General features: G+C 40.7%; 1 protein-coding gene across 2 annotated transcripts in view; it reads left to right on the forward strand.

The window, feature by feature from the left end:
- KDM4C (lysine demethylase 4C) overlaps nucleotides 1–24,235 on the forward strand; it is a 461,923-nt gene that overhangs the window by 290,128 nt on the left and 147,560 nt on the right. For both annotated transcript variants that reach the window (XM_074994881.1, XM_074994882.1), the window contains exons 13-15: nucleotides 6,238–6,419; nucleotides 12,969–13,182; nucleotides 14,985–15,061. In XM_074994881.1, coding sequence (XP_074850982.1) covers nucleotides 6,238–6,419; nucleotides 12,969–13,182; nucleotides 14,985–15,061 — 473 coding nt within the window. The remainder of the gene's footprint in view (nucleotides 1–6,237; nucleotides 6,420–12,968; nucleotides 13,183–14,984; nucleotides 15,062–24,235) is intronic.

The raw sequence follows: 24,235 nt of genomic DNA on the forward strand, positions 1-24,235 counted from the left end.
AAGAGAGTTTGAAGTCTGTCCAATGTACAAAGCATCTGGGCATTGTTGGCACATGATGGCATGTATGATGTTAGTTATCATTTTGGGTATTGGCAACCTTACCACCAGACTATCCAGTTATGTGGACTCTCTCCTCAAACCCTGTTCCACCAACACTCCCAGATATCTCCAAGATACCACTGACTTCCTGAGGAAATTACGAAACATCGGAAAAGTTCCTGACAACACCATCCTTGCTACCATGGATGTAGAGGTTATGTTTCTATGGAATAATAATATCCGAACTAGAGTATTATGATATCAGATGGTGAATAAACAACAAGAACAGTTGACGTGTTAAGGAATAGAACTTAATTGCTGTAGTCATTAATCAAAACATGGGTTATTGAAGAAATTAGCAGGAAGTCTGATACACTGAATAAATTATAGAAATGCTTTTCAAAGTTTAACTGAGGCATGAGTAGTTCTTGAAGAGTCAATTTTGCAGTCGTTACACAGTCAACTAAGGTAAGGAAGAGTTTCGACAATCAGAACTACTGGATTTGCTGCACCCAATTATCATATCTTAAGCAAGAAGGAAACATCTCAGGGATTTTAAACACCAGCAAGAAATCTGAAAAAACAAATCTTTAACCGGTAGCCATTTTTGGTGGAATTTTATCAAGAATAATATTTTTTTTCCTCTGCTGTTCTGGTGTGAATGGGCAAAAGTCCATTGTTATCCATGAAGCTGTCTGCTTTTATGCCAGCTACGAACCTTGTCAGCAGTTCCCAGCAGTGTATCCATTTCTGCAAGTTTTTAGATAGATGCAATCTCTGCTCAGAAGATTTTACAATCTCTGTGTTTTTAGAGTATGGATAGCTCACTGGCACTCTAAATCTGTCTGAAAGCACAATTGTCATATAAATATTAAAAATAATTACAATACAGAGGCTCAAAAATGAGTTGAGGGACAGGTTTTGTTCCAGAGAGAAATTAGCAAGAGCATGAGAAGGATGAATGTTTCATAAGGAAAAAGTAAATAAGAAAGGGGGTGGGGCAAGAATAGGTGTTTGAGTAACTTCATGATGGAGTGCGCAAAAAGTGAGTAGATATAAATTCTCCAATAGAAAATTTGTTAAAGACTTGCCAGAGAGCTAAGTGCAAGTGACATTAACTTATGAACTTCTGCTACAATGGCAACATAAGAAATAATCTATGTCAGTCATATTGAAAATAACTATACTAATAGGTATTCTCATGGCAAGGAACAAAGTATTTAATTTCAAGATGCTAAGGTATTGCAAATAATGCTCTAGAGAACTCTTTTAACTTAAAAAAAGTGTGAAACTTTTGATACAAGGTGTATTCTGTAAATTTTAATTTGGTTTTATCAGTCCTATATTGTTAACTGTATGCTTTGTACCTGCATGTCTCCCAATAACCATCTGCAAACTAAATTTGGGTTTGGAAACTGCTATTCATAGCACTTCCTGTTCCCCCCCTCCCCAAGTCTTCTGTATGTACATTCCTCAAGAAGCATTTGCCTGCAGCTGTTTTTTCAATAGCAGTTGGGTCATACAGTGGGTCCTGCAGTTTTGGGTATCAGTAGGTTAAGTATTATCTCTCCCCACATACGGAAAAGAGCAGCTCCCTGTCTAATTGCTTTCCTCAGTGGCTCACTGTTTTTCTCAGTCTAGCCCCCTTACTTCAGGGGCAAGCCACTCTCTTCATCAGCATAGCAAGGCTGAAAAGGGAGTGGAAAAACCTAATCTATAGTGATCTCTCTGAATGGGGAGGCAACAGATTAGATTTCTAATCAGTCACTCCCCTTCTATTAAGGGTCTTCCTTTTGTGGACTCATGGGGCCCAAAGAGGCTGTTCCCCAGGCAGGGCTCTCTGGCCCTCACCTCTGAACCAGCAGGTTTGCTTCATGGCACCTGACAGCATTTCTACATTTCCTGTTCTCCAGCAGTGTGTTATCCACCCGTTACTCTTGGTGTACCACTAAATTGACTAAAGGGCAGGCTTATGTAGCCTAGGGCTGTTATGTTAGATCTGTGTTTTATTACTTTCTGGGTGTGTCTATATTAGCCGGATACTTCGAAGTAGCCAGCACAATGTTGAAATAGCACGCGTTGCATCTACACGCGCCGTGTGCTATTTCGACGTTGAAATCAACGTTAGGTGGCGAGACATCGAAATCACTGTTCCCGTCCGAAGATGGGAATAGCACCCTACTTCAACGTTCAATGTCAAAGTAGGGCATGTGTAGATGATCCACGTCCCGCTACTTTGAAATAGCGGGGTCCTCCATGGCGGCCATCAGCTGAGGGGTTGAGAGACACTCTGTCCAGCCCCTGCGGGGCTCTATGGTCACCGCGTGCAGCAGCCCTTAGCCCAGGGCTTCTGGCTGCTGCTGCTTCTGCTGCTGCTGCAGCTGGGGGTCCATGCTATGTGCACAGGGTCTGCAACTAGTTGTTGGCTTTGTGGATCTCGTGCTGTGCAGGCCGTGTGTGTCTGGGAGGGGCCCTTTAAGGGAGCGGCTTGGGGCTTTGCTGGCCCCTTATTTTGACGGGGAGTACTTGTGTGTGTGGACGCTCCGCGTTTCCTTCAGGGGTGGCTCCTTTCAATGTTCTCCGTCGCTACTTCGACATTGAACGTCGATGACAGCAGCCCTGGAGGACGTGTAGACGATATGTGTTGAAGTAGCCTATTTCGATGTCCTTACGTCAAAATAGGCTACTTCTATGCTAGCAAACTACGTTGACGTAGCCTCTGAGAGCCATCTGGTTTCTCCCTATCACATAGTGCATAACACTCTGTAAGTGAATTCACATATGCTGTATGTCAGTTTAATACTTCCTCTATCCAATATGTGGCCGCATACTACGTTTATATGAAAATATTTCATTTCTTTACTCATCACCAGTATTACTATTATGCCTTCTAATATTGCATTGCTATTCAGGACAGTTTATTAGAGGAAGGATTCTGTAATTTGGTTGAAGCTAGTCATGGGCTGGACTGAAGGAATGAGATAGTCCAGGTTAGTTAAAACTTTTATATTGTTGAAGATGTCTTCTGAAAACTCCCCTACTCTTTACAAATACATCATTAAAAATGAACACCATCCTATAGAACCCATTATTCTCTTCCTATTTAAATTGTATTCATTGACTTTTCAAAGCTGTGTGTTATTTGTTTTCTCCCCATTCCCAGGATTTTCAGTAGCTGTTATGGATATCTAATTATTCTCTTATTATTTCCAAAAAATCCCATCTCAAAGACTTCATAGTCATCTTTCATCTGACTGCATAGGAACAAAATGTCCTCACAAACTACTGAGATTATTCTTAACCGGTGTGTGTGTGTGTAAAAATGGAGGGGGATCACTTCAGAGATAAATTTTACCACAAAAGTGTGTGTGTGTGTGTGTGTGTGTCTAAAAATGGAGGGGGATCACTTCAGAGATAAATTTTACCACAAAAGTCAAATATTCTTCCCAGCAGCCTCCTTTCCTAATGTTTTGCTGTTTACTGGGGTGATTTACTAGTAATAACTAGTTTGACTGATACATTCTTTTGAACAGAAACCTGCGGGAGGAAGGGACAAAATTATCTTTGAGTTTTCCAGCAAATTTTGACTAGGACTGGGAAACAGGTTCCCCTTTACAGAGCACACAGGGAGTTCTGTCCCCTCTAGCCCTGCAGTCTAGGGATCCTAAAGAGATCATTGCCATCCAGATGGAGGCTTCCTGCTGTGTGTTCACCAGCTTAGCCCTGGGGGACCTATGCGAGCAACATCAGGATGAAATCCCAGCCCTGCTGAAGTCAGAAGGAGCGTTGCCATTGACTTCAATGAGGACAGGATTTTAATCCAAAATGTCATTCCTGACAGATACCTATGAGTAAGCAGATTTTTAGGAGTATTAGACTAGTTTGCAGTGCTGCCCCAAAATTACTTCTCTTTTGCAGTCTGTCTGGTTTGAGACACTAACCACTAACCCCTGTTTCTCTGTGATTAGGTGAAGGATGTTCCTGGTAGCCAGAACTTGTGGCTCTGTCTTGAAAGTCTTGATTGAGAAAAGAAGGAGCTCTTTTTGCTTCCTTCCATCCAAGTTAAGAAATCCTCTGAAAGACTAGATTTTTCTCTGTATGTATGTATTCCTGATGTTCTCCATCCCTAGAACTCAGGAGAGTAAAACTCAACTAATAGAATGAGTATTAAAGAATCGAGCAGAGCTGCGGCAGTTCTTTGTACTGTGAATACCTGCTTGCATTTCTTGAGAACTAGCTGTCTCCTGGGCAGAAAAGGCATCATCCATAGTCCTAAGGAGATGGCATGCACCATTCAGTTTCGATTTGCACATTTCCCAGGTGCTACTCTGTAAAAATGAATGCTTTCTAGCAGGGTGCCTTAGATGTCCTTAGTTCAGTGATATGAGTTGAGTGTTTCAATCCTCTGATTTGTCATCATGGGTCTTCCATGTGCAGAAGAACTATAATTAAACAGATCCAATTAATACTAAATCCAGGAATATTTGAACAGAAGTTCATTGTAAGTTACCTTTTATTTGCTTCTATGAGAGTTCCAGCTCCTTTTGTTGAAGACTGAACATTTCTAGATTGCGTGTAGTTTATTTAATAGGATAAAAGTTATTCGCTAAGGAATTTCCAACTAATTTGGTGTAGAGGTTGTGAGTAGGATTAGGTGGCAGAAATTCACTTGGGGAAAGGATCTATCTTGCTGTGGGGAGAAGAAGGGAAGGAGTAATGCATTAATCTCAGACACTGTGTCTTTTCGGAGACCAGTGTAATGCTTTCAGGCCTGCAAAGGCATATCCCTGAGAACAATGGATCTTTCATATGATGGCCAAGCAAGGTCTCAGCAGGAGGCATCACAGCTACCATGGAATGTTGTTGGAGTAGGATCATAGACAAGCTTTGATGTCTCACAGTATCACAAATTTTTATGTTATGTTCTGCAGAAAACAAATGTAAGGCTATTTTAAAAGCCAATCAAAACTCACCATATTGGGAACACCAGCTGACTTGCTGGGTGCTGATTGATGGGCTCCAGTGTGGTTCAGTGGTGGGAGCTGAAGAAGAATGTGCACATGGAAAGAGGCAGAGGCTGGAGGAAGTGAGAGAAGGGGGAGATAGGCGCACATGGTGCAGTGCTGAGTATAAACACAAATGTTAAGGAATATAAGGGTTGCAATGCTCGCTGTTGCTGTTTATGTGGAGAAGTAAGCATACAACACAGAAGCAAAGCTCTCCTCTCTGCTGTGCAATGTAGAACTCTTCACTGTACTGCATAATTATATTGTTATTTTGCCACAAAAATTATTCAAAGGCTAGAAAACACAACATATAAGGGAAGTTTGAAAGAACTGGGTTTGTTTAGTCTACAAAAGAGACGACTGAGAGGAGACATAACAGCTTTCAAGTACCTAAAAGGTTATTGCAGAGAGGAAGGAGAAAAATTATTTGTTTTAACCTCTGATGATAGGACAAGAAACAATGGACTTAAATTGCAGCAAGGGAGATTTCGATTGGACGTTGGAAAAAATTTCCTAACTATGAGGGAGGTTAAGCACTGGAATAAATTGCTTATGAAGGTTGTGAAATCTCCATCACTGGAGATTTTTAAGAGCAGATTAGACAAACGCTTGTCAGGGATGGTCTAGATCAGGGTGCTCAGTGTGGAGGGTGAGCCCCCTTCAGGGGGGCATGACCTTTCTTACGGGGGGAGGCGGGGGGTACAGTACGATCAACTGCTGGGTCTCAGGCTCATCCATCTCATTTAAAATGTTGAAATACGTTACTGTTTTGATGGATGCGTAGTCACATTTGTATACTGATTAATAAAGGTTTTGCATTCTCTGTACTTATTTTCTTACACAGAACACATGGATTTGTTCATATGAACATAACTGAGATTTCCATCAGTTTGGATTATATTAGAGAGGTTGGGGAAGGTGGGGGGCTGCTAACTGCAGAGACACAAAGTGGGGTCCAGCATAAAAAGTTTGCTCACCCCTCGTCTAGATTGTTGCTTATTCCTGCACTATGGGGAATTGGTCATAATGACATCTTGAGGTTCCTTCCAGTTCTGTGATTCTATGATTTGTTCTGACATGCAGAAGTGCATTTGATATTGTTTGCTGTTCATTGCTAGTGCAGATGGATATTTCAGAATTGTTTGTCTTCATCCCAAGAATACGTTGTTACCATGCATTTATTTTCTTTAAGAGCTGCTTGAAACTCCCTTAATAGAAGAGGAAGAGCAAGAAACAGAGTCATGGGCCAAGCCTCTTGTCCTCCTTTGGCAGAAAAGAGCGCACAATTTCAATGTGGAAAAAGAGTATAATGCAGCTGTGGCCAAAATGGAACCTCACTGTGCCATTTGCACTCTCCTTATGCCCTACTACAAGGTAAGCCTGATTCGAATAATTGGGTAGTTATTTGTCTTTAATATCATTTATAGCTGTGTTTGTCAATGACAGTTAAGTGATGAAAACACTAACCAATGTAGAAGGTTAATTTGTGTTATGAAAAGGAAAGGTATTGCTAGCTGTTACTCATTAGTATATAAAGTGAAAATGGTAATTAGTACCTAAAAGAGAAATGATTCATCAGCCACAGCAAATAAACTTTTTAAGAAGGATTTACTGGCAGGGCACATTCCAGTTTCCCTCTTCTCTCCATCTGTGGTCACTGAGTGTGAGTGAGAACTCCTTTTTGATCATTGTAGCTTTGACTAGTCACATTCTTACTACATCTTTGTTTTTTAACTATGAAAGAGGTCTTTCTCCTTTGTCGTAATATTTCAAATGTTTGCACTTTCTAATTTTCCGTCACAGGATCTTGAGCCATCCTTCATTTGTATCCCATATTCAGTAATCAAATAATGTGTTCTAAAGAAGTTCAGTATGTAAAATTCCATATTCTGACAGTGTAACTCTTTGACTAAAGTAGTGGCGATTATGGATCTTCTCTTAAAAATGTTTCTTTTTTGAGCAAGTTCTTCACTACATGTACCTCACATTAAGAAAATTCATAAGATATGATATATGGAATTAAAAGCCTCATGCTGAAAGTTGCATACTTTAGCAAAGACCAGGAATTCCTGGTTCTTAAACTGTAGCCCATGGTTAGTTATTTTTCTTGGAATTCTATGTCATTCAGATTTAATATGCCTGACATCAGTTCCTGATGTGGTATCTTCAAGGGTGACTGCTTCTGAGAAATAGATTATAACAAGGTGATCATGTCTTAGACATTGTTTCCAACTTTGTCCTATGGAATTGCTGCTGGGAATTTTTGTATTTTGAATGTTGCATGCCTGGTCATCGTTCTTCAAAGTCATTATTAATCTGTGACCAGAATACATCTCCAAATCTTCTTTTTGATTTGGCCATTCCCAAGTACTCTTTATGTATTAATTCCAATATTTTCCTTACTGCTATTGCAGCTTGGATTTGTGTCCCCTTTGAGAGCGCTCCTGATTAAAAGCTTTATAGGTGGGTCTAGTCAGTGAGGAAATTATAATTTTTTTCTCTTTACTGCTTGTATCACTGCTTGCAGCATTTTATCTTTCTTTGGTTGTTGCTGTCTCCAGTTCATCCCATATGCCTGGAGATACAGCATGTGACACTTATGTGTTAACAGATATGTTTACTGCTTGTTCCAGGTCATCAATTTGTGTATTGATACCTGGATTACTAGTTCTTGATAGTGCATCTGCCATTACCAAATGGCATCCAGGTTGAAACTCCAGGGTCACCTTAGACTTCTGTATTTTCCAAATCTCTTTTTGCTTATTGCAGTCAGTGATTTTGAACAGTTTAGGCTTCGAAGCTATAATCATGGAGGAAGTAGTAAAATCTGGTACATCCATACACCAGGCCCAGTGTTGTCTTTGTGCACACATCTTCTTTGTAACATATGAGACTGGCAACCAATCAGTTCCATGTCACTGTTACAGTCCTGCTCCCATCTGCCTTTCAAAGTATCTGTGCAGAATATCCTTGCAATGAGTCAAAGAACTGCAGTTCTGGATGTGATGTCAGAACCTGATTTAAGTCATGTCACTCACTTTTATGACCTGTCATCCATGCCCATCTGATGACCTGGCGGAGCGTAAGTCTTAAGCGAGTTGTACAAGCTGTGCAGTTAGATATGAACTTGCTGAAATAATTCAGCATGCCTAGCAGTCCTTGAAATCCCTTTTTATCTTCAGGTCTCAGCGTGTTCAATATTGCCAGTACCTTTGCTTCACTTGGCCAGATTCCCTTCAAGGTCATTCTCTTTCCCAACTATATTGCTTTTGTTGTTTGAAATTGACATTAGGCCTTGTTCCCATTTAATATTATTAGCTCTCACAATTTCCAGTACTCTCCTTGGTTGTTCCTGATGGTCGGTGGCAGTGGTACTACATATTGTTAGGTTATCCACAAACACTTGCACACATACCAGCTCCTCTGGCATCTGGCTCATTTCATGCTGAAATATTTCTGGAGCTGAATATGTTCTGAAAGGCAGTATGAGGAAGCAGTATCTGCCAAAATATTCTGTTTGAAGTCAGATCTTGGAGCTCTTGGTGTTCATGGGGATCTGCCAAAATCGAGTGATACATTGAATTTGTTGTAGAATTTGGCTCCTACTATCTGATAGCAGTTTGCTTGTTGTGAGCAAGTGGAAGTGTTCTCTTTTATGGTTTTGTTCAACTCCATAGGGTCCATACACAGCCAAACCTCTCCCCGACTTTTTTCTCTATAGTTATTGAAGAGTCAACCCAATCTGTCTGTCCTTTCATTCTCTGAATGATGATATTTACTGTCATATTTTCCAGTTCTTCTCCTAGCCTCCTCCTGAAGACTTGTGGAACTTGTCTTGTTGTGTGTACCACAGATTCTTCATTATCTGTTAACTGTATTTTGGGTGTCCCTGGGAGGCACCCATTTCCTGTGAACAGACTGTCACATAATGCTGTTCATGCATCTGATGAAGCGGGTCTTTGCCCATGAAAGCTTATGCTTCAAAATATCTGTTAGTCTATAAGGTGTTACAGGACTTCTTGTTGTTCCACATAATGCTATTAACGCTTTCATATCTGAGTGTGGGTTGTTGTTCGGTCTCTCCCTGGCATACATCCTCTTCTGAGAGCAAGCATCTCACACCTGTGTAAGTCCAAAACTAGTTGGTTGCCTCAGCACACATTCTTGTCCACACACACTTTATTTATTGCGTTCACTTTGTCTCTAAGTGTCGACATGTATCTCCCATCACTGAAATTATTCCCCCATTATAGTTTTTCACAGACACTTTTACTGCCCCCCACTTGTGTTTCTTACATCTCCCTGTTTTGTTATATTTGCTTATGGCCCACTGTCTATATTGTATTTCATGTAAGTGCATTTATGTATGCTGAAGGGTAGCCTTCCTCAAGTGCTGTCTTGCAGAAGACTGCAGCTTCATAATAATTCCTGCCTCAGTGTCCCCACTGAGGTAAACTCCAGGAATCATGCTGTCTTGCCTCAATACTGTAGTATTCCTTTTTGGAGGTAGTGGGCTTTTTTTTTCTTTCAAAAGACGTACTGCAAATAGTCTACAACAAAAATTTTAAAATTTTTATTACTCAGCCAATGCACACAGTCATTAAGATCCCATTCCATCTTCTCTCTTGACACTCTACATAACACATGCCAGAACCCTTTGCCACACCAAGACTCTCTGTCAGTCCTCTTTGATGCCTCATTGATAGGACAACTGCCCCAGCCCTTCCAGCTAGCATGCAACCCTACTCTTCCTGGCCTTGTCTACACTAGCCCCAAACTTCGAAATGGCCACGCAAATGGCCATTTCAAAGTTTACTAATGAAGCGATGAAATGCCTATTCAGCGCTTCATTAGCATGCGGGCGGCCGCGGCACTTTGAAATTGACACGCCTCGCCGCTGCGCAGCTCGTCCCGACGGGGGTCCTTTTCGAAAGGACCCCGCCTACTTCAAAGTCCCCTTATTCCCATGAGCTGATGGGAATAAGGGGACTTCAGAGTAGGCGGGGTCCTTTCGAAAAGGAGCCCTGTCGGGGCGAGCCGCGCGGTGGCGAGGTGTGTCAATTTCGAAGTGCCGCTGCCACCCGCATGCTAATGAAGCGCTGAATAGGCATTTTATTGCTTCATTAGTAAGCTTCGAAATGGCCATTTGCGTGGCCATTTCGAAGTTTGGGGCTAGTGTAGACATAGCCCCTAATTGAGAATCCCCACAGTTTGGAGATTATCCTCCCCAGGGAGTAGCCCTCACCACTCCTGGTCCATTTTCCTTCTTGTTCTTCTGGCTCCAGCTCTCTAGTGCAGAAACATCAGTGGGCCAGTTAGCAGTGGTGGAGGGGTCTACAGGTAACCTTCTCCAGTACTTCTGAGCAAAGCTTTCTCTGACACTTGGCTTTGGCTTCCTAGCTTAGAGACAACAGGGACCTCTCTCTGCTGCTCCTACTACCTTAAGCCCACTCCAGGCCTCTGGCAATGGCTTGGAAAACTCACCCAGCAATCACCTCTCACTGCTTTTCTTGCCTTTAATCTTACCCAAGAAAACATCATCTGCTTTTGGCAGCTCTCATCTCGTGCAGATTTTTTTCCCTCCAGGCAGCCCAGACTCCTCAGATCTCTCTCCCTGTGTTTCTGTGGTCCTTTAAGAAACCCAGATGCTGCTCCACTCCCTTAATTTTCCAAATGGAAGCAACCTTTTGGCTCAGGGGAGCTGGCCTGACTTCAGCTAGTGGTTCCAGCCACCCCATGACAGTGCACATTCTAATTAACCAATCTGTTGCATTTTCATATTCCTCCTCTTTAAGAACAGCTCTTCTTCTTTGTTTGAAGAATCTCTTTTGCACTTATACATGCACCTTCCTGCGTTCTCTGCACATTATAACATAATGATGGGATTTATTATTGTTTCCACATATTTACCCAAATGCTGGGTATTTACTATATACTCATGCTGGTTGCCACATCACTGGCTCATTTTCCGCTTTTCATTTTTTTGTGCACTTTTGCCTTGCTGATTTAATTTCAATACTGAGCGCTTGTCTACACTACCACCTTCCTTCGAAGGAAGGATGGTAATTAGGGTGTTGGGAGTTTACTAATGAAGTGCTGCTGTGCATAGGCAGTACTTCATTAAGCAAATTTCTCCCCACGGCAACTTCGAAGTTTTAAACTTTGAAGTACCGGCACACATCTAGCCGTGGCGCACCCGCCAGTACTTGGAAGTGCCGGGGCAACTTCTAAGTCCCCTTACGTGCTCTGTACCATTCTCTCTAGGCTTTTTATTTAGTGTTTCTGTTTGTTCTGCTGCTTGACATACACATGTTGCCTTTCTAAACTTTCTGTAGCACTGCAGCAACCACTACTGTCTTTCACAGGCCCCTAACACCACTTAGCCACCTCCACACAGAGTGCACATGTGCTCTGTCATGCTAAATGTTTGCAAGTTGCTATAATATTAAAACTGAATCTTTTCCAGCAAAATATTTTTTGATTACATGGTTGGGGTGGGATGCATGCAAGTGCAGTGCATCTCTTCATATTTCAGACAATAACTCTTACATGGTTTTACTCCTGGATTTGAGATCAGTATTTTTCCAAATGAAGTAAAATTGTTTTTAAAGAATGAGGCATTGGGCAGAGGTGAGGGATTTTATTGATTCTTGTGTTTGTTTCAGCTGCTGGGACCTTATTTTTTCATAAATGTGTGAGTGAAACCAATGTAAAAGTGAGGAATATAGTACCATCAAAAATGCTGCTGATCTTAATGTAATTAAAAGTAGTGCTTGCTATTGCTATTTCTGCTTCTAGTAGAGCTGCTAGCAAAATATGATGATGTTTACAGCTGTGTATCATAATTAGGGCTTTTTATTTAAGGCGATATGTGCCGGTACTTCATACCAACATGTCTTCTCCTGGGTTTCCACGGCTGGGGCTGCTAGCGGGGCTCAGTGTCTGAGCTGGCTCCCAGCCACAGGGATGCTGGAGCCCCAGTCAGCCCTGCATTAGCCCAGGGGCTGGGAGCTGCTGTGGGGCTGGGAGCCAGAGTCCCCACAGTAGAATGGGACTGGGAGCCAGAACCCCCTCCCAGCTTTCTGGCACCCCGAGCTATGTCAACCGTGGGAGGGTGGGTTGGTGGGAGGTGTGAAGCTGTACCAGCGTCTCCTTTTTTTTGCAAAAAGGACACTGATCATAACAAATATAAAAGCTTCCATGACCCACTCTTAGCATTTTTATGAATTAATTTCATTTTGAAAAAAGTAAGTACAGTAGAAAATAGCAGTGGTTTACTGATTTGACACACTTCAGCAGGCTGCAGAGGTTGACTGCACTGCAGACTGACCTATAGTATACAGCTGTGGTGCTCAAAGCTTTTCATTCAGTCCATTCCTCCCCAGCCACCATTACTGCATACCCAAGGCATTCTCAGCAGAGGAGCTTGGGCTGAAGGCAGAGCTAGTCTGGCAGTGGAGAAGGAATGAGGGCAAAGCTGGGCTGGGGTGGAACACTGGGCAGAGCGTAGTTGTTAATGTGCTCAGAGCTGTACTGGAGACAAAGAGGAAATGAGGGTGGAGCTGGGCCTGAAGGTGGAGCAAAACTGGGGGGTTGGATGGGGTTGAGGGAAGAGCAAGGCTGTGGGCAGAGCTGGTCTGGGGGCAGAGCAGGCCTGGAAGAGTGTGATATTCCCTCCCTGCCTCTGAGGAGTGCTAACTATCAGGCTGCTGGAGTGCTATTTTTTATCTGAGACCTACCAAAATAATCAAGCAACTGAAGAAAATGGTGAAGATGGATGCTTTGGAAGCAGCTAATTTTCTTTTGAAGCTGTTAAATCATTAGAGTAAGAACTGAAGGGGGAAAGTGTGTACACCCGTCAAAATAGCAAATAAATAAGCCTTTTGAGTCTTTTAGTTAAGTATAAATATTATGTATTTCCAGCCAGACAACCATAATGAAGAAAATTATACTTGCTGGGAAACAAAATCAGATGAAACATTTACAGCTGGTGAAAAGACTAAACCACTTATTCCAGAGATGTGTTTTATTTATAGCGAAGAAAACACTGAAAACTATCCATCAAATGCCTTTATTGAAGAGGATGGAACAAGTCTTCTAATTTCCTGTGCAACGTGTTGTGTACAGGTTCATGCAAGTAAATAAACTAATTGCTCAATTTATAGAAGTCATGATTTGTAAGTTTGCCTTATTTGCGTTGTTATGATTTGTGAGTAATAAGCAACACATATTGAATGTATTCAGACCCTGTTTTGTATGGAGTCCTCAGAATTGTTAGTGTTAAAATATAAATTAGAACATAAGATATTAAGGGTATTGTTATATTTATTGTTATTGTTATTGTTATATTTGTCTGTGCAGACAGCAAATAATTGGAATCCTGTAAATAGTCATTAACATCATGATGGAGCAGACCTAAGATTTATATCTACAATTTCTGTCTCATCTACTGTTATTAATCAAACGTAATATACTAAAATGCCTGTGCAACCATATCACCTTGTACTGTGATTCCTCTAGGTTTCAAAAGTCAGAGGCAGGCCAATACTTAGATGGGAGACCTCAAAGGAATAATTGGATTATTAAATAGATGATACCCACCTTCAGAGTCAGTATTGAATCAGTGCCCTAGCATCAAATTAGGGCAATGTGATGCTAGACATACCATCTTTCAGCTGAGAAGTAAAACCACTAGTGGTCAATAATTGTCCCCTATCATTTTAACTATATAGACATTAGTCCCAATGTCCTGTCAGGGGTCTCAGCTCTAGTTCTCAGTCTTTCTGCAGGTACTAATGTCCCCCTATAAGCAATCCCTGTATGCATTTCGTTCTGTAAAATTTACCCTGAACTTTTATTAGACTTTCTATTCTAAACTGTTGTATAATGTTGTGTGGCCCTGTAAAATAGCTAGAGTGAAGCCTTGGCCAGACTAAAGTCAATGGAAGCTTTGCTACTGACTTCGGTGGGGACATAATTTCACCTCTGAAATATTCTTCCCCTTTTCAGAAATGTCAGATGGAGTGATTTGCTACCCTACTTTAGAGAAGTGTTTCATCTTAATTAGTTCATACACAGGGGTCTGCAACCTGCAGCTCTGGGGCCACGTGCAGCTTTTTAAAGACTTCTTCGTGGTTCCTGACACTATAATTGGAAAGTAGGAAAAACAAACAAACAAAAAATGCCCTCCTGATTATTTTTGAAAAACAATGGACATCTAAAAGCCCAAAAATGAACAACTCATATCTAAATAGCAAATTATATATGATCTCAAACTGCTGCATAACCCCCAGGGTATCCTCGAGAGAGGAAGAGTGAGAGAAGGTTTGGGAGTGAAAGTCAGGAAGACTGTGGTACAAACACACTTGTAAAGTGTGAGGAAGTAGAATATGTAAAAAGTTTGTGGATGTCCTGCCATAAACACGTAACCCATTACAAATTATTGTGTGTGCATTGTTCTTAAAATAGGGGTCAAAAAGTATGGGATGACATTATTTTTTAAGGACTGTCTTGTATTCACATGCCTTGCAGCTCTTGAATTTATTGAGGTTTTTTTTTTTTTACTGAATTGACAAAAATGGCTGTTCTTGCTGTGTGGCTTGCTGACCTCTGCTCATATACAAGTGTCAGATAATCGGAATGATTTAGGGCTACTTCATTTATCTTATTCTTAATTTTTATCATATGGAAAAAATATAGTGCCCATCACTGGACTAGCAGAACCTAATAAAAGTAGGGTTCCCAGAGTTGAGAACTAGATGGATTGCTACCTGTGTATCATGTAAGTTGATTATGCAGTTCCATTAAACTTAACCTGGGATGGGGTTCACAAGTAAATAATGTATTCATATTAATTTAGTATTTGTATATGGCTGAATTATGTGGAGCTATTGGTACCCAGAAGGGCAGAATATATTAATCAAACAAACTTTCTTACAGGTTGTTATGGTATTCCTTCTCATGAAGTCCATGATGGATGGCTGTGTTCTCGATGCAAAAAAGGAGCCTGGACAGCTGTAAGTTGCATAGTTTATTTAGTTAACATACTCCCTGTGGACCAAAAAAAAAAAAAAGACCCCGGAAGAAACAAATACTCAATACACAAAGTATTATATATGGAATGCAACATGTAGAGCTGGTCCTTCTAAATACAGTATTTATTCTTGGTGAAACATGTTTTTGTTTCTGTTAGCAATATTATTAGATTTAACTGTAAAATTTCACTGTTTTTGGGAGAGAGACACCCTCTAAATAACTTTATATTTTCAAGAAAATTGCTAGGAAGTAGATTATAGCTTTTGTAGAATAGTGTCTGAGAAAGCAACCCAAACATTGATTTGCATCAGTGTGAGTAGAAGCAATGAAATATACTCTAAATATTTTAGTTCTTGAGGCTGTAGGTATGGGAAGCTTGGGAGAGTAGAGGCAGAGAAAGCTGAATAATAAATTACGATCAAGTATGAAGTTGTTCTGTTAGAGCTTTTGTGGATTGACACCAGTGGACAGTCATAAAATATTTCATATCTCAATCCATGTATGCATAGTATATGATTTAAAAAAAACAGAGAGACAAATGTTGTTGGAAAAAGATCCTGTCCTTTCAGGACAATTACCTTTTTCATAATCTTTTTCAGGAATACTACTTGATTAATAATAATAATAATAATAATAATAATAATACATTTGGTTAAGAATGTTAATATTGCGTTCCCCATTAATCAAGTAGATCTCTGACCTGGTTTGTTTGCATTAACCTGAACATAAGAGTGACCATAATGGGTCAGACCAAAGGTCCATCTAGTCCTATATCCTGTCTTCCAAAAATGGGATCAAATGGTTTTATAACCCTTGTGTCCTGTATTGATTCAAAGGATATTTCTCAGTGTCTGCTCCTATTTGCAGTTGTGGCGTATGGAAGAAATATAGCGTTCGCTATGTAAAAGTCAGCAATTACTATGTAGTACTATCTGAAATGATATAGTATTTTTCTCTGTACTCAGAATATATATGCATCTGATGAAGTGGGTCTTTGCCTACAAAAGCTTATGCTCCAAAAAAATCAGTTAGTCTATAAGGTGCTATAGGACTTCTCGTTTTTTCAGAATATACTTTAGATTTCTGATGCCCTTAATGATGACTTTGAAATGCTAACTTTTTAGTTACAACCACTCTATAGGGAATGGCATTTTTTTCATTTAGCCACCCCACAACCAACATTTAAGCTATGTGCCTTCCACCAACAAATTTCTGTTACATTTTATATGTTGTTAGTCAATTGTGTTGTCTGGGAAAGCATTTCATTTCACCATCCAGTTAGAAAATGCAAAGTTGCAACTGACAAAATTGATTAATGGATAACTAGCCTCCTGATTTAATGTGGTACATCATTTTGATACTAAATTCACTAAATACGTGTTAAGTGTGATTTATATGAATTTAATGGATGGGATAACTGAGTTGTAAAGCTATCTACTAAGCATGAACTATACTTGATAAAGAAATATTTGCCACTTGAGCATTCGAAAATTAAAGGCCAAACTTTCCAAATTGTCTGTCTACATTAAGCTGGGGAAATTGGCACATGTACCTGTTGCATGTGCAAGCATACCAAATAGGAAGCTGCCAGTGTTCCCTGTCAAATGAGTGCGTGGGGGGCTGCCCAGGAGAGATTCAGGTGCTGCCCAGCTGATAAGCAGAGTGCCCATGGCCACCCACAGCCAACACCATGTGTTTCTATTGGTGGTGATGAACATCTGCTCATGCCTCGGTACATAGAACAAAATGTATTCTGCCCGTGAATGAAAAAAATTAGAGGGAACACTGGTAGCTATGTACACACAAGAAGTACTCATAGAATCCTAGAACGCTAGAACTGGAAGGGGCCTCAAGAGGTCATTGAGTCCAGTTCCTTGCCCTCTTGGCAGGATCAAACACCATCTAGACCATCCCTGATAGGTGTCTATCTAACCTGCTCTTAAATATCTCCAGTGGTGGAGATTCCACAACCTCCCAAGATAACTTATTCCAGTATTTAACCATGCAGCGTTTAATCATTTTATTTTATATTTTTTGTATTCAGAATTCGTTTTTGTGTGTTTGTGTTTTATTTTTTGTGTATTCAGAATGTAGATGTTACCCCACTGATCATGAATTCCCCAGGTTTAAATAGGAATCCATCTATAAAAGGGACATTAATGGTGTGTGAGAGGTATGTTGGTAGTAGAGAAAGCACTGGGCTGGGACTCAGGATACTACTGTTCTATTCCAAGCTCTGCCACCAGCCTGTGAGGTGACCTCCAGCAAATCGGTGTCCTCCTCTGAGCCTCGGTTTCTCTGTTTGTAAAATGGTACTAATGTTACAGGTCTCCTTTGTAAAGTGCTTTGAGATTTACTAATGATGAGAAAGATGTTGTTATTATTATTATTATTATTTATTATTATAGTGATGTCTCAACAAGAAATGTGCTACTATATCATTGTTCAAATATCTCCCTGTCTTGACAGCTGGTGAGAGATTGTATCCCTGGATCATTTATCTTAGGCTATGTCTAGATTACAGCAGAAGTCTGCCACTTTGGGAGACTTCTGCCGACATCCCGGTCTTTCTCATTACAAAAGGAAAATGGGATGTGTCGGCAGCAGGGCGTTTCCCAACATTTGCGCACTGCATTTGTATATCTTTTGCTGGCAATTCTTGGCAGTTATGACATAGCCTTAGAGACTGCTTTTCCCCAGTAAAGCTTGCTGTGGTGGTTATGGTTATTTGGGCCACTGTAGTTGCATATGTTTGTGCATTAACTCATTGTAGAGCTAGAGTTAGGACCCATTCAGTATTAAGCTCCACACTCTGAAATTAAATCTGGTGCAATTCTGTCAGAGCGTAAAGCCTTTTTTAGAGTGTGATGCAACGTATCTCTCAGTTCGGGCTTTGTCCCAGTAATACATATGGATTCTCAAAAATAGTTGATCATTTCTTATATGACTCATGTTAAGAAAACTTAGGCATGCATCTTAGACAAGTGAGTAATAAGAATTAGAGGGTGACGTTTTTGCATTCTTTGAAGAAGACAAAAGCGCCCCCTCTATTGGAAGAATGTGACATTGCTCACTGTGGTGGGACAGCTCTGTGTCCCAGACAACAAGGGGTAAAAGAGCTCCTCTCAACTTAGTCATCTCCAATCCTCTGCTCCTATAAGGTCTGTTAGTCCTGGAGATCCACAATAGGGATGATCCTAGCTCAGATGTGGTGGCACTCAGGCAGAACTCAGAGCTCCCTGGTCCGAAGGAGCTATCTACTGGGGAAATGGTTTGCAGCACCACTGCCTGAGCCTGCTGAGTAGTAAGTATGCTGTATGAATTGGCTAAGATGTAAAACTGGCAAAGATAAGAATGTAAGAATGGCCATACTGGGTCATACCAAAGGTCCATCTAGCCCAGTATGCTGGCCCGACGGAGGCCAATGCCAGATGCCCCAGTGGAAGTGAACAGAACAGGTAATTGCAGCTGTGATCCCTCTTCTGACATCCATTCCAAACTCTGACAAATAGAGGCTTAGGGACACCATTTCTGCCTATCCTGGCTAACATCTCTGATGGACCTAACCTGCATAAATATATCTAGTTCTTTTTTGAACCATGTTAAAGTCTTGGTTTTCACAATCTCCTCTAGCAAGGAGCTCCACAGGCCTACTATGCACTATGTGAAGAAGAACTTCCTTTTGTTAGTTTTAAACCTGCTGCCCATTAATTTAATTTGGTTACCACTAGTTCTTTTGTTATATTGTCTGATTTGTAAGGATGTATTCCTTTGTTTGGTCAGTGCATAGCTATTACAATATATACTGAATCAATTTATATTTCTGTAAAATCTTTTCATGTTCCTCTTTTGCTAGTCAATGGAAACAACTTGTTAAAGGCTCTTTGTCAAACAGCCAGGAGTTTCAGGATTTCAGAAACTCCTTTTGTTAGCAGAGTTGTTGGGCTGGGGGTGGAGGCAAAAGTCAATCCTAGCAAGTGACAGCGTGCCTTTAACTCAGAATCTAATTATCAGTTAAGTGAACAGAGTTAGACAGCCCTGCTGCTCTAACAAAGTGTTTGTCAATTTCCTTTCCGGGAAGGGACAGCTATGAAATTTCTAAGTGTTGGGGCTGCAAGGCAAACATTCCTGAAAATTCCCTGTGTGATTGCAGCCTGGATGGAAAGCCACATTTCTGTGTTCAAAATACTGAGAACCTTCTGAACATTTGCCTGAAATCTGATGTTAAAAACCAGCTCTGCTATCTCTGACTACTGTATACAGCAGTGTGACTTAAGGGAAAAAGCAAAGAGCGTTGACTTTTTTGTATGTAATAGTATATTCAGTTATCAAAACACAGTGGGGGGAGGAGTGGGGAGGGCAGTATGAAACTACAGGAGATTCTGTATTTTGTTTGTTCCATTTTGGCTGCATCTAGACTTACCTTGATGGTCGAGGGCTGCTATGTTTTTTTTGTTTATGCCAATTGTATACCAAAAATCAACTTTGCAGCCATCAACTTCTGTGCATTCATGACAGGAGGTAGACGGGAGCGCTCCTCCTGTCAACCTTCCTTACTACCATTTGGCTCAGCAGGGTCAGCGTCGAAAGGACACCCCAGAAGATTGTCCCGGAATGGTACGTCTTCTCCAGTTAGTTTAAATGTAGGCTTTGAAGGAAGGTTAAAAAGTGAAGGTTCTGAAAGAGCTCCAGAGTTGTAGATTACTGAAGAAATGCTCTTAGTTGAAAGCATCAGACTGTCACACATTATGGAGATATGTGTATTGCAGGAACAAATAGATATTATATAATATTGTTTTTGATTACTTGTATTAAATAAATGTGCCTTCCCCCAACAAACTTCTGTTACATTTACAGCAGTTATGTTGTCTGGGAAAGCATAGAGGAGGAATCTTAGGTCTTAGTAGGAAGTTGAGGAGGTAGGAATGATGGGTAGGGTAGAAGCGATGTCTGGAGGTGGAGGAAATGGGGATATTGGAACTGGTGATGAGGAACCCAAAGGACTTTAATATTTCTGTGTTTTTAGGAGTACATGAGAATAGTGATGCTTACAGGAGACTGGAAATGTCTGGATGGTAAACGAGGTCCATCCAGGAGAATTAGTCTTTCCTTTTTCATTGGAAACATTGTGGATAATACATTTAAGTGAACTTCTGTAGTTTTAGATGTGTGTCGATAAAAGTGTTGCATGTTTGTTATTGCTGACAACTTCATATTCCTCTAAATAGATTTTGCTGGCCTGTGTGAAATGAGGAGTTGGCCTCAGTGCAATTGTTTGTCCAGGTTTGTCTATGTAACAGAAATCGTTGTTCTAATGGCACAAGTTGACATTTTGGTTGGGAGTATCACTGGGGACACCAGAGTCTGAATGGACATAGATAAATGCCTTTTCATTGTTAGAAGTGGGCCCTTCATGCTCGAGGAGCACATTGGTAGGATAGTAACAGAGAGGAAGCCGTGCTAGTCTATACACTATGAAAACAAAAAGCAGTCAAGTAGCACTTTAAAGACTAGCAAAATAATTTATTAGGTGAGCTTTCGTGGTACAGACCCACTTCTTCAGACCACAGCCAGACCAGAACAGACTCAATATTTAAGGCACAGAGAACCAAAAACAGTAAGCAAGTGGGACAAATCAGAAGAAGATAATCAAGGTGAGCAAATCAGAGAGTGGAGGGGTGCGGGGGAGGTCAAGAATTAGATTAAGCCAAGTATGCAGACGAGCCCCTATAGTGACTCAGAAAGTTCCCGTCCTGTAAACCTTATTGCCGCTTACTTTAGTGGGGCCAGGATTTCACCTTGGTAGTTCTCAACTCCCACAATAACACTCTAATAAAAAATTGTTTATATTAATATAACTAAACTGAAAGTGGTCATAAAGTATATTAAATGTATACAAAGCTGGCAGCGGGCCTACAGCCCCCAACTCAGACCACTGCAATGAATTATTAAAGACCTACAACCTATCCTTAATCAGGATGCCACACTCCAGAAGGCCCTGGGTGACATGCCTGTTCTCTGCTACAGACAACCTCCCAACCTTATGAGGATCCTCACTAATAGCCACAGTTTATACCCCAGGAACACCAGTCCTGGAACCTTTACCTGCAACAAAGCCCACTGCCAGCTTTGTCCACATATCTTCTCTGGAAATACCATCACTGGACCTAACCAGGTTACTCACAGAATCACAGGCACTTTCTCATGCTCCTCTACTAACATCATATATGCCATCATGTGCCAACAATGCCCAGATGCTTTGTATATTGGACAGACTTCTAACTCCCTTAGAAAAAGGGTCAATGGGCACAAAACAGACATCAAAACACTCCAGATCCACAAACCAGTTAGTCAACATTTTAATGGAATGGGGCATTCTATTAATGACCTAAAGGTATGTGTGTTACTGAAAAAGAATTTTCGCATCGTTCTTCAAAGGGAAGCAGCCGAGCTGGCTTTTATATTAAAATTCGGCACACTAACACATGGTTTAAACCAGGACGGGAACTTTCTGAATCACTATAGGGGCTCATCTGCATACTTGGCTTAATCTAATTCTTGACCTCCCCCCCACCCCTCCACTCTCTGATTTGCTCACCTTGATTATCTTTTTCTGATTTGTCCCACTTGCTTACTGTTTTTGGTTCTCTGTGCCTTAAATATTGAGTCTGTTCTGGTCTGGCTATGGTCTGAAGAAGTGGGTCTGTCCCACGAAAGCTCACACAATAAACTATTTTGCTAGTCCTTAAAGTGCTACTTGACTGCTTTTTGTATTGGTAGGATAATTTATGGAAATATTTATTACTGTTGCCTATTTATTTTAGCCAATCCATGTTTACCTGAAAAATTTCCAGGGCTATGAATCTAGCATTTTTATTAGCACTAATTTTACTTTAAACATATCCTCTTTAAACAAGCTTTTAATATACTTTATGACCACTTTCAGTTTAGTTATGCTAATATAAACAATTTTTTTATTAGAATGTTATTGTGGGAGTTGAGAACTACCAAGGTGAAATCCTGGCCCCACTAAAGTAAGCGGCAATAAGGTTTACAGTTTTGGTTGGATGTATTCATGGATACTACATCCATGACATAAGCTTTAATTAAGGCATAATATGTAATTCCTTAGGACCCCAGGCGAGTCCTGGAGGGTAGGCAATGGAAAGAGGCAAAACTCCTCTTGACTTGCCTTTGAATGACATTCTTAATTCAATAAGGGGAAAGGTTTGTAATTTTACTTGGAGAAAAATAAACTAATACTTATTAAAGTTCTGTTAAAAATGTATAAAATTTCAACTATGGTAATTTATTAATATGGAAACACATTACATCCACCCACATGGTTCAAAGTTATGACATTATTTTTGAACACTGGTGTGTTAGAGTCATGTTTAAAAACATGTTTTTAATATCTGTGTAATGATGCTATTGTGCTCTTGGCTCTTTCCTCTAGCAATTATGAAATTAACATAAAATCTCATAGTTTAGTAGTTACTTTTACTGTTGTCCTCTTTTAACTGATGCTCCATGAAACCCTTCTTTAGTCTATATTTAATTAAAATGCTGCTGGGGATAATGCTTTATCTTTACCCTTTTAAAAAGTGCAACTCATATTATTCTCCACAACCTCTTCCTGAAAGCTTTGTTCTGTCTTTGGGTTTCACATTTATATTGTTTTATGAACCTGCTTTTGATTTTTATCTGCTTTTTTTAAAAAAAAACCCTGTTACTTTAGTGCATCAAAAGATAGTGGCATTAATAAAGGAAATTATTATTTTCTTGATGTCTTAGGGTCTTGATGCTGTAAAACGGGTGGTCAATAATTTTTTGTTGCAGTCTCAGTGCAAGTTTTGGTAAGTGGTGAAAGGCAGCACTCTATTATGGAGAGAGTGTGGGGTCTGAGGTGGAGGTTGTATGCAGAAGGGAACTTGGGGTAGGGATCTGGTTTGCAGAAGAAGTGCAGGGAAGAGAGATGGAGTTTGGGGGAAGGAGGGGGTTGTGTCCTTGAACAGGGGATTGGGATACAGGGTCATCGAGTGGGGTAAGGTTGCAGGAGAGGATTCTGGCCTAGGGGAGATGTATAGAGGGGGTGGAGAATCTGGGAGGGTGTTTAGGTGTGGTGCCAGCGGCAGGTTCTGGCTGGGAGGTACTTGCATAAACAGCTTCCCTGCTTGCCAGCAGTCCCAGTCCCTTGGCTCTTCCATATGGTTTTCTGTGCTGTGAACGAGAGCTTCATGTGCTGCCCATGTCACCAGCAAAATCTTTCAGCTCCTATTAGTTGGAAGCTGGTCAGTGGGAGCTCAGAAATTGTACTGGATTCCCCTGACCCCCCAGCAAAATCTCTCAGCTCCCATTGGCCAGTTTCTGGCCAATAGGAGCTAGAAGATTTTGCTGGGGTCAATGTTAGCAGAGAGCCATCTTCCAACATGGGGGCAGGGTGCAAGTTGGATTAAAAGGCTTGACACGCTGTATCAGAACCCATTAAGGTACTTCAGGGTGAGCACTGAAAATCACTAGTCATTTAGCAAAGGTATGTGCCTATATTTATATAGCCTTAAATAACACTTAGTTTATGGAGCAGATACTCAGTTGTGTTAATTGTCATAGCTCCATGCAGGACAGTCTGTTCTTACAGGGGACCTACTCTTAGATGCTTATGATAATAGACTTCTGACTATTGTTCTCATCCCTGCCTCTTTCATAGTTAGTGTGCCATAGCTTTTCAATAATGTTAAAATATATTTTAAGTACTGAAATATATATATTTCAATGTAATATGCATTGGATATGAAAGTATATTAATTCTTGCCTTTTTCACCACTGGATTGGTCCCCATATATTCCTCTAGGGGTGCGTCTAAACTAGGAGTTTACTTCGAAGTTAACTTTGAAGTTAGGTGTCACTTTGAAGTAGCCAGCAGAGAGACTACACACATTTTCCCTTGCTTTTAAGTTAACTTCGAAGTTGGGAGCCAAACTTTGAAGTCCTTTCTCCGTTCCTGGGAATGGAGTAGTGCCCTACTTCAAAGTTTAACTTCAAAGTCGCAGGTGTGGAGACTCTCAACTTCGAAGTTGTACTTTGAAGTAAGCAACATCGAAGTTATTTTCGTAGTGTAGACACAGCCTAGGAGAGTTATGCTATGGAAACATTCT

Source organism: Carettochelys insculpta, chromosome 5, assembly GCF_033958435.1.
Source record: "Carettochelys insculpta isolate YL-2023 chromosome 5, ASM3395843v1, whole genome shotgun sequence".
NCBI classification, from domain to species: domain Eukaryota; kingdom Metazoa; phylum Chordata; order Testudines; family Carettochelyidae; genus Carettochelys; species Carettochelys insculpta.